The 12,268-nt window shown below is 37.0% G+C and overlaps 1 protein-coding gene across 3 annotated transcripts in view; it reads right to left on the bottom strand.

Annotated features, from left to right (window-relative positions):
* LOC137278305 (dmX-like protein 2) overlaps nt 1–5,585 on the bottom strand; it is a 96,310-nt gene extending 90,725 nt beyond the window's left edge. For all 3 annotated transcript variants that reach the window (XM_067810557.1, XM_067810556.1, XM_067810558.1), the window contains exon 1: nt 5,392–5,585. In XM_067810557.1, coding sequence (XP_067666658.1) covers nt 5,392–5,478 — 87 coding nt within the window. In that variant the 5' untranslated portion in view covers nt 5,479–5,585. The remainder of the gene's footprint in view (nt 1–5,391) is intronic.
* Between the last annotated feature and the right edge of the window lie 6,683 nt (nt 5,586–12,268).

Below are 12,268 nucleotides of genomic sequence, written 5' to 3' on the forward strand. Positions count from 1 at the left end.
AAGTTAGGTAACCTTTAACCAGAACATGTATAAAATCATAAACATCTGGTAACCTGAAACATTAGAACATTTGTTAAAGCAACAAAAGCTGAAACTGGGACTGGACATTTATATTTATTTTGATATCCATCAATATTCAGGAGAGTGCCATTGTAGTCGGTAAAAATACAATGCCAGATCAGACAAACCTGGAACTAAAATCATGAACATCATCCATCCAATCAGGTCATGGTGACACGCAGCCCTCTAAACTCACACACCCATCAAGATTAACTGATCTAATTAGTAGCCTTTAACAAGAAGCAGAGGTTACAAGGGACTATTCCAAGAACCCCTGGGAGGAAATGGTGTGATGGAATGGATCAATAGCAAACACACTATTCTGATGGCAACAGCAGCATATAATGGCCTCTCTATTACTCAACAGCCCTAATTGACAGTAATTGTCCCATCTCCTCGGACCAGCAGATGTCTTATTGATTACATCAAGTCATAAGCTTAAGACTGGGAAGGCACTGTCATTCTATTTTCATTTGGAGTATCTGAATACAGACGCAAAAACAGAAAGAAATTGTTTATTTCCTCACTAACAGTCTTTATTTCGACTTGATCAAAATCCATGATTATCATCAGCACTGATGGGTTCCACGATTTGGTAAATTTATAAGAACTGAGTGAGTTTAGTTTTACGCCGCTTTTAGCAATATGCCAGCAATATCACGGCGGGGGACACCAGAAATTGGGCTTCACACATTGTACCCACGTAGGGAATCGAAAGCGGGTCTTCGGCATGACAAGATAACACTTTAACCACTAGGCTACCCCACCGCCCCTTATAAGAACTGTCCTGCGGACCTTTTCTAATAATGAACATATACATATCTTAAATGTCGGGATGAACTGAAAACTCACTGAAGTGGTTCAGTGACAGTTGCATAAACAAATAGTACAGAGTACTATACTTTCTGATCATTACTTTACAGCCCAGAATGAGGAAAAACTGTGTAGTCAGAGGTCTCCAAATAACAAGACACCCACAATTGCTCATTACGTACTGTAGACGCGAAGAAATGTACATTATTTGTCATTGAGAATATTCTTTTCTGAATCAACTGTCTACATTTGAACTTACTGGAGACACATTAATTTGATGTGGAGTGAATGAGAGAGTGAGTAAGTATGGTTTCACGCCACTTTTAGCTATATTCAAGATCATGGCAGGGGACACAAGAAATGGGCTTCACACATTGAATTTGTACGCATATGGGAAATCGAACCTGGTCTTCAGCAAATGCTTTATCCACTAGGCTACCCCACCACCCCTTTATGTGAAGGAAAATCCAGGAGTGATGATGGCATGAAACAAGTGCCACCTTAGTTTGGTGCTGACATGCTGAGAAACCAGCCTGAAACTCTGATTCAAACCCACAAATACAGGTTTCTGTCACACCTAATGGACCAAACTCAGCAGAAATAACTGTGGTAGAACTAGGCTGGGCATCCCAGATACCCAGGAGGTGTGACTTATTAGGACACAGGTACCTGTCTCAATATCTGGACCCATTATGATCATGTGACTATTAGTAATAGATGAAACAATATATTTCTTTATGATTAAAAGGTTCCATTGTCTTTGAAGATTTAGACATAACTTACAGTCACTTCTTTTGAAAATAACATTTGGTTGAGATATTAATAACATTCAAAATTTTAGCCTGCAAGCAGAGGAATATATTGCCATTTCCTGCAAATTGGATGTGAGGAATTAACATAACAGGTACCCTGTAGGGTAGGGTAGGGTAAAATTAGATAACCAAAACAGAAATTCTCCTGCAGAATTACACAGAAGAAACATTACGGATCATATACTTTTGTGTGACTGAAGATCTACTGTTAGACATTTGTACCCAGTCCATGGGCAGGCTGACAAATTGTCTCTGTGACAAACATTAATGGTGACCCCTGACTCCAGGACCAATCAAGTGAAGCCTGAAATTACCACAAGAGTACATGCAGTAATCAAGAGTCTCCTAATCATGAGCATCATAATTATGAGTAATGAAGCAGTAATATACTGGGAAGAGTCAGAATGTGATGATGAAACCAAAATGATGTGGTTATTAAAGTCTGTCTCACAGTCCCTCAACCATATGATTTTCCCTTCCACCCAGTCCTTGCGCAAAGGTAACGTCTGAGTAACTCTCCATTCCTAATGGGGCCGAGGCACACCATTTGTAAGAAATGGACAGTTACGAGTATATTACCCTACCTAAATTACAGTCAAAGTATTGGCAATTTCATAAGTTAAATGTAAGGCAAAGTGTTCGAAGTATCAAGGTCTCCAGTCCTGAAAATTGGAATGAGCAGACAATGGAATGACTCCACAATGTAATTTTATTCTATTCTTTATTCCGCACAGATTGATACTCATGCTGTTGATCACTGGACAGTCTGGTCGAGACTCAATTATTAACATACAGCCGCCATATAGCTGGAATATTGCTGAGTGCGGCATAAAACTAATTTCATTCACTCACACACTCGAATCTGGACCCTTTCACAAAGCTCTCGTAAGCCTAAGATCTCATAACTTTTCTCGTAGCATTCACTTCTCCAAAACAGTAACATAAAGGTACGAATGCTATGAGAAACGTTATGAGATCGTAGGCTTACGAGAGCTTTGTGAAATGGTGCCCTGGAAATTATGCCTTGTTCTGGGCTCCACTTAGATTTACTTCATACATTCCAGATATTAGTTTATGATTAACTCCTGAACTGACGATGCTACACTGACAACGGAAATAATAACATACACTGAGCATTTCAACAAATCAAACTGAAGCAAATGTAATTTACTGACATGTAAATTCTGCTGTTGAAAGTAAAAACCTGCTTATCGTGACACAGTGAGTACGGATCTGCACTACTCATAGGAACATTTCAGCATCACCACAGCAGGTAACATAAGAAATATGGGGAAATCGAAGCAGGTCATTCAAACTGCAAGCAAACACTATTACTACTACTGGACTAGGCTACCCATCTCCACATACAGTCAGAGAAACCTACAAACAATCCAAGTTCTGCATGTCAATGCATGATTTTCTCTTCCCTTATCACCTACATTTAAAACAGGAAATACAATAACATCCTTGATTTCTCAGCAGTCAACAACAATGTGCCATATGTTACTAACATAAACTAAAAACTTGTTTCACAGGTATAATAGCCACCATCCAGTTTTTGTCATTTTGCCCTTAAGTCTTAAATATTCGGCATATAGATTTGACTGTATCATTTTGATTTGTGTGAAACAATAAACGTACTCCCCCTACCGCACAAACTAAATCATGGGCCTCCTTTCACAAAGCACTAAGGTGATCATTAATCACTAAAGTAACCTTAGCGCAATGTTAAAGAGTAAGAGTCTAAGTTAACCTTAGTCAAGGTTGTTTCGTGACAGGAGATGATGGTCTGTTATAATACAACAAAAAAACAAGAAAAAATTGTGATCATGCACACCTCTTCTGTTACCGTAGTTATACAAATTAAATTTTGCCTTATCTCTGGTATCACATTCTGTTAAAGAAATGTATTATCAAATTGTCATCTGTCAGAACATATAAACCAATATTCCACACATTCCACATACTCAGGCTCAAATGTAACAATAAGTCTTATGGACTTACAGGAATAGCCGGGTTACACATTGCTAACTTAATATCTTTCAAGTCAAATTAACACTGACTGGAACAGGCCAACAAGAAGTACATTATAATATCATGTTTCTGGCATTGTTTACTCATGTAAACTCTGACTTTTCACAACTTTAACCATTAGTTGATCTGAGAGTTTTCCTTCTGCTTTTTCTAAATGAAGGTCAATGATTAACATTAGTTTTAGATAATTGTAAACCAAAAGTTACTGTGTTCTGTAATCTGATTGGTTGAAAAACATGATTAAATGGTATTAGATTCCCGGAAACTGAAAGACTATTCACCGCGTATTGACACGTAAACAATTGTTTTGTTGTGACATCAACAGTGGTGACGTCCTTCAAATCATACTGTGACGTAAAGTTAGAATGACGTCATAAATGATCAACTCCAGATGCTACCATGAGAACCAGCTGAAACGGCCAGCTGATGACACTTCACTGCTGTGTCCGTATTCGATGTAAACGAGTGCAGACACTAAAACCCCTTTGGTTTACTTTTGTGTTTACAATGTTGATAAACATCATGTGTTGGCCAATTTCCGGGTGTTATTGAGTATTTGAAGCACGGGAATATTTCATTTGACGCCGTCGGTTCCAAATGCATTCCCGTGCTTCAAATACTCAATAACACCCAGAAATTGGCCAACACATGATGTTTATCTCCTAAATGTTATTCTCTTCAACTAAAGAAAATAAAATAAAGTTATGATTATGTGCATACTACAATAGGGCTGATGATATTCATTGATCTGTGACCATTACAGGTAATCATAGATTAATGATTGCCAGACAGCAGCAGTCAACCTTAAATATATATCTGAATTTAATTCCCAAGACCCCCAAAATGATATGAATATAATCAAATGTGTGTGTCAAATCCCTGGACAAGTCAAACTGTTTCTTTGACCCAGAGTAGTTTGTGATAACAAGGTTCAAATCTGATTTACTTGGGTGAAAACATATGTCCTGACAGCATGTACAATATATCCCTGATACTGTTTGGCCATACATCACTGAATACTACTGACAACATTCTAGGATTATATTGAGGTTAACAGGACAAAATTGTCACAAATCTTCAGCTTTAAGTTTAACTATTTATGGATTCAATTACCATTTAAGTCACTTAATTTCTTTCATACACAAAGAATCATATATTTACCAATCTGAAAAACATCTGACATTTATCACATACTGAGGGTTTTTTCAAAGCCAAGAAATCACAATCAGCTGACACTGTGTAACTTACAATCAGCATAGAATGAAGGCTATTTCAGTGCATTTGGACCAATTATACACCATCATTATTTACTGGGGGTGGGGGTGTAATAACAAAACAAAACCAGGGACCAACAAGGACCTGCCCCTGGCAAATGGCAATGCACTGTCGCTGTACCTTAAAAATAGTGTTTGAATGCTATTCCTTGAGATCGAATATCCTGTGACAGGTGACATTGACTCCTGATACGGACATTGGTATGCTTATCGAATTAGGAGGCAATGGTATCTGTTTTCGAAAGATATCTGAAAACACCAATTACGCACATACCACTACATCTTGGACGACATATGACAGAAAACAAGAGAATGGTAATGTCCCCAAACGCCCCCTCATTGAAACCAGATTGATCACAAATGATGCCGATTCGGCTCGCTTTTCCATCTGTACCCACCGTAAAATGTATTCCTTCAACACTTCCGACTGCATAGCACTGTTCTCCGGAGTTGCAAGCCCCCGTGAGGACCTGGTGCCGGTTCATTCTTTACCGATCCTTCCACAAATATGAAATTCGTTTTGACATATTCATCATAAACATGACGAGATCACTAATGTCTCGTCCGTCGCCATTTTGACACAACTTGTTCTACCTTCCTTCCAACTGTTTCCACTATTTATTCATCTGTGCGTCGGCATGAGAAGAAAATCATTCTCATCGCATTTTATCGTCAGATATTTCCTGAATACACGGACATATGTAACTATTTGTGAATGTGTACATTTATTGTGCATATATTAGTTAGTTGGATGATTAGTCATGAAAATGTAACATGAATGCGAAGTGAATTAACGACGTAAAATCAGCATCCGAGTAGATCCCGCTATGTAATCGTTTGGAATATAAGATAAGGAATGTATTGGAATTTGACCTTTTCTGTCTCATTTCTTGCACAATAAGATTGAATAATACGCCCTAACGGGTTTCGTTTTTAGGTCACAGTAGAAAGTAGATGAAATCAATATTTATATCTTTTGGGAAATAGATCGTTCTCATTTAGCATCACTCTAACTGCCACTGTACTTGAACGCAAGAGTGCTCAGTGACGATATCAGCTATTATATCTGTGAAAGTTGCACTATACAAGTTACAACACTATTCCCCGAGAAGGTTTGGACTGTTTTCAGAACTTGATATGACCTAAAGCTAAATATTGCCGGTATTCACTCACTCACTCGCAAACAATTCAGGACGAGTGACTCCATTCTGTGTGGGCGTGTTCCTAAATGAGTATCACTGTGTGATATATACGTCAAATGATGGTATGGGAGTATAGTAGATATGTATGTGGTTTGTTGATTGTGACTAATTATAAGGTTCATCAAGTACTGTAGCTGAACGAATAAGCACTGACAAACCACACAATCGTGGTATATTTTAAAAAGCCAGCTGGGTGTCGTACAAAGTGATCTTGGCTCTATGCGACGGCAACTCCCTTACCTTAACATATACTGAACAGCAAAAGAAACGCAAGCTTCGAAACAATGAAATCTCATATAAGTAAGCGTTCATGTTTATGTTTTCTATATAAAATTTGACAAAAAGCCAGAGTTGTGATTCTTTTGCTGTACGGTATACAGTAGGTAGCGATGGGATCCCTGGCTCTTCAATATAACTCAAAAGCAGTAGTGACGAGCTATGTGTGGACCAACAGCGGTTATGGGGGTTTAGTACGCAACACTCAGAAATATTCAGCGCACTGGTTGGCCAGCTACCATCTTCTGAAACCAGTCAGTCCACTGACCTCAAAGGATATCGCTACGCAATGAGTGAGTGACCAGGGATTAACGCATCTTTTACTAATAGGAACATTCTAGTAGTACCTCGGTGGAGGAGCCCTGAAATGGATTTCACATGTTATACTGTCTCACAGTCCCTTAACCTCATTATTATGCCAACTGTCAAACCTCCTCTGCAGTGCTAAAGCCCTAAATGAAGCAAGTCTAGATTTCCTCGGGTTCTGAATCTCTGGTCTCCCTGGGTCTCCTTTTCAATTAAAATGGGTTTGTTTGTTACTGTCAAAATTATATATTCAGAGACTAGGTCTTGGTCTCGTTGTACCCACATGGAGAATCGAACCAGATTTTTCGGTGTCCATAGCCATGATACAGCTTGTATAATCTCAACGCGGCTTAAAACTGTACTGACAAACTCAGTGCATAATTAATTTTCATGAAAAATCCAGATGACCAAGATGAATGAGGTGCCAGGTTTTGTATTCACATAAGGAATCTATTTGATGATCAGCGTTTATGTGAAATACCATATATACTCCGAGAAGGTTGCTGACTGGAACCGCTTCATCTTTTCACCACTACAAATGGAATGATGTCAGGAATCCATACTTAATACCACGGCATATATTTGATTATCTCGCTTTATGATTTATAATTGATTATCAGACATTATAACATATTTGATTGCGGGAAATGAATCTGTGAGCTACGCCATTCGCTCACAGACACATGATATCATGTGTGATTACACGATGCCAGTTAGAAAGCTGTCAAATGCAACATATGTCATATTTGGGATTTCACTTTCTTAGTGAAGTATAAATTTTAGTACTTTTTTGGTTGAGTCCCATCCGGGATTCGAACCCGCACCCTCAGAGTCAGGCACCTCGTCGCCAGCATACAAAGTCAGCCGCCTAGCCCGCTCAGCCACCGCGACTTCCACCAAAAAAGTACTAGAATTTGTACTTCACATGATATGTACGTCTTAAAAAGTTCAATATCTGTCAATTTGATACTTGGCTTAGTAGCACATTTATTGACACTTTCCAGCTTTGGAGAATTATTAAAGCCTAACTAGTAAAACGAAGACCAGTTGGGCTGACCAGCGTTGAAATCAAACCCCGTCATTGACATAACTCTCAGACGCTCTTTTTTCATAATAAGACCTCTATAACCATTTGAATATTTTTATTTTATGTTTATAGCGCTGTCAAATTTGGATAACAATATAATATGTTTCCATCGTTAGCCATCACTTGATATGTCAGATTTGATTATGACATACCTGTACAGTATAGGGTATAATAGGCTGCATTAAAAAAAAAACCCCAAAACATTTAATGTTTCTCGGGCACATTTTTTCAGGAGGGCGGTAGGACTTTGTTTTAATTTTTTTATAGAAAAAAAAGTGACGAGAGGGGGACATTTTATTTTTTCTCTTGGGAAGTTAAGCACGTGTTAATTTAGCTGCAGATACAGACTCGTTCTTCCAGACACTCATTCTTATAGTGAGCAAATGAATGGTCGGGACGCGGCCAAGTCAAAATTATATTTCTAAATGGCAATAAAAAATTGTTATGCGCACACATAAAAGTGACGCGCCGATGGCCGAACAACATTTCTCTTTTCTATTTAGCCTTATGTATCTAGCTCGGTACCTACTAGAAGAAACGCCCCGGTGTATTATTTGTTCAAAACAAGTGACCCAAGGTCTCGTTTCGTTCATGCATTACTGGGTTTCTTTACCACAATAACGAAAACAGAACCTAAGGCATACGTAGGAAAATTCCACAAATGTAATATTCCACAATAGTGAGTGAGTTTACTTCGCTTTAGAAATATTCCACCAATATCCCGCCCTGGGGACACCAGAAATGGGCTTCACCATTTCAAATTAATAATTTTTGCTTTGAATGAAGAAAGATTTGGAATAGTTCAAGTGGATTTACAACATTTCGTATTCGGCTATTATCGTTTCAAAAAAGAAAAACATCAATGAAGAGATAAAACATAATTCTTATAATTAAATTTGAAGATAAAACTTCAAACATACAATTCTTGCCACTCACTGATATTGATGTGTTTGAACTGGTTAAGACTACCACAGGTGGAATGTCATTAATATCATCGAATGAAACTATGTGGCCAAAATTAAATTAAATGGCAAGTCCCTTTACTGCTGACTGTTTTTAGTTCTGAGGTAAGTAGTTTTATATAAATCCGGAGAACCAAATGGCAGAATATGTTCACTATACATCTCTGTTTAGGGTATTTCATCGTTCATATAGTGTATATTTAATTAATGTGTACCCTCAACTGATAGTTTTCATTCTCAGTGATTTTGGAGATGATAACAGCTACTTTCAAACGAGAACTGGCAGTATAACTTAAGGGAGATAACTCTATTATTATAAGTGAGAAATGTGGACGGTCATTTTGAACTTTCGTTACTGGATCGATCACGAATGTGTTCGTGTCCCACTGACTAAATGGTTGTGCAATGTCATTTTGTCCATTTAGAAAATAAAATGATATATGATTGTTTCATTCTCCCAGTTGAGAAACAGAAAAAACAATACTGGTGGTGCAAATATATTTTACTTTCCAAAATTTCTTCAGAATCACTTGGAAGTATTCAACATACCATGCTTCATGAAAAACAAACATGAATTGCTTTTGACAGAAACCATTCTACTTTTGCTCAGTGCAGGACAAAGGTTTTACATGGTGATGACAAAATCACTGTGATTATCTAATTACAACATTATAATTCTTTCAGTGAATCTTACCAGTGTATAAAATAGCGTGTGCCTTGCAGCCTGCTGCTTGCAAGTTTCGTTTTGGGCTCACAACTTAATTTTATAACCGGCACTGTGTGCCAATACATTTTCCAAGGGTATATATTTGACCAAGTCATTGACTATGGGAAATATTTCAAAAACAGTTTACAACTGACGTAGCTAGATGATGTCTGTATACAACTTAGTTCATGATCAATCAAACTGTAACTTCCACAGATCAGCCTACCCATTCATCTAACAGTGAGTGTTATTGGTCTAGAGATTGCTTTCAGTCTATGAATAATGTCATTCTTTTCTGCTTTTCCGATTCAGATGGCAGTGGCACTTAATGAATCAACAGTGACCATCAAATTATGATTTTATTAAATTTGCTTTGGCACATGTTTTAAGTTTACCTCACTACAAGTAATTCATTAATTACTTTATTTTAACATATATCTGAATTTCCTATTTTTAATTCAGGGCTGGTTACATGTTAAAAGGGCTGGCAACATTTTTTAGCTGTCAGCCCTGTGGGCTTCCTGGCTTTTTTAGGAGTTTCATACACTGGTTTTACTAAATAACAAATAATTGTATCTTGTGAAATTGAATATGTAAATATAGTTCTAATATTTATTTGTTTTGCCTTAGTGTACCATACCAAAGTGGGTAAAAAATACAAAAAGGAACAATTTAGAAAGTAAACCAGTAGATAACTTGAAATCTTCAAATATCACTGTTTTGGTAGGAAATAAACACAACAAGGAACAAAACAAAGGCACATTTGTTCAGCACAGCTACATCCACAGAAGACAAAATATTAGACTACTGTAAAGAATTGGTTTCATGAAGAGCTATTTCTCGGTTGTAGTTTCAACATTGATGCCCAAAATCTTGCACCTGAAAGCCAATAAACTCTGGGATCACACCACAAGCAACACAATATAAATATAAACAGTCATATGTTTATAGATGTAAATAAATATACAATGATCCATATTTAAAGATGTGTGACAAGTACATGTTGGGAAATACAGTCGTGCCCTGTTTATCTGAACCTCAGATTTCGGAAAACTCGCTTTCTGAATGAAAATTCCTTAAAATGAATTCATAACATTGTAAAATTACTCACTTATTCGGAAATCAAGTTTCTGTAACCAGACTGTCATTTTCACCAACAAAACGCTAAAATATGTGCATTTTTGTCTCATATATCCAGATGGCTGAACACCTGTCAGAATGTTTACACACGCAAATACCAGTTGGCCTTATGTGCCCTAACATGAAAGAAGACAGCAGTCTTTGAAGCGTGAGAAGATTAGCTTCCTGTAATTAGCAAGGTGACACTGAATTAATTTCGAGGCATGTCAATTTGGCCATAAATGACAATATGTTGATTGACAAAGTACGTACTTTTGGCGATAGCATAGATATCACAGACTTTACTTATTCTCGTGGCTGGTGAACATGGTTTAAGTCTAGACATAGTGTATTGAGCAGGAAATATGAAACTGAAACAACAAGTGCTTGTTAATGTGTTATCAATCCATAAAGAATATGTCCGAGGCCTATAATGTTTGTTTGTTTGTTTGTACATGTACATATGGTCCATGGTTCAGATATTCGGAAATTCATTTATCCAGATGATTTCAAGGAAAACACAAGTGTTCGGATAAACTGGGCACGACTGTACATCCAATTAAAGCAAAACACATAGAATTTACCCATGAGATTACACCAAAATAATTAACCTACTTATGACTGTTTTGAATTCTAAACATTATTACGATACAGTACCCACTAGGGTTCAACTTATAGTTTCAGTTTTTCTTCTCTCAAGGATTAAAACCCACATGAAAAAGAAAAAACGTACCGGTAACTACAAAATATGTTGACCAGAAATTATTATGATTCCTTGTCACAGACATCTTGAAACAAAGTTTTGTCATCTCTATGGCATACAGCAATTACTAGTATTCATCTTTATATCTACTCTACTGAGATCATATTACCGATATGGTGAAAGACAATATAAAATATGAAAGGCACTGAAAGAATATCAGTGAAACAGAAGGACATTTGTTAATGTGGTAAAATATGTTTCACAAGCACAACACAACCTATTTGTGACAAACTGCAGGCATTATATGTAGACTTCTCCTTGGAATATATTATAAGTACTACAATGATCTCTCTCTGATCTTTGCTTCTGTATAATTATGAATTCGCTATTGGATATCATTAAAAAGTCAAACCGGTATTGATCACAAATGTGGAATACATACAAAATCTGTATGCTCCAATATACTAGTGTATATGCAGGATTATGAAACATATTTGGGAGGTCCTGATATTTTTGTTTTTTGGGTGAGGCATGACCTGTCACTAACATTTGGGGGTCTAATTCATGCTCACCAAATTTTATCACCTCTAATGATGGTCTTATATGATACTGCTTGCAATCCTCTGTTTTAGTTGTTTACCCAGGACCCTCATTTTTGCTTCCTGCTTCACGTATGTTAATAATCACTACACTACCTACCAAAATGATTCGACGACCATCTAAAAACTAATCAATTTTAGCCTGATATAAAATAATTGTCTTGATATCAACTAGGGTCTGTCACACATTTATGCAAAAATAACCTTAGGACAAAAACATGGTTTCTTTCAAGTCCTTTTATACTCAAAACATGCTAGTGATTACTTTCTTAATTCTTTTCCATGTGTCCATGACAATCTGTGGTTTTGTCCAAA

Source organism: Haliotis asinina, chromosome 3 (genome assembly GCF_037392515.1).
Source record: "Haliotis asinina isolate JCU_RB_2024 chromosome 3, JCU_Hal_asi_v2, whole genome shotgun sequence".
Classification (NCBI taxonomy): Eukaryota; Metazoa; Mollusca; class Gastropoda; order Lepetellida; family Haliotidae; genus Haliotis; species Haliotis asinina.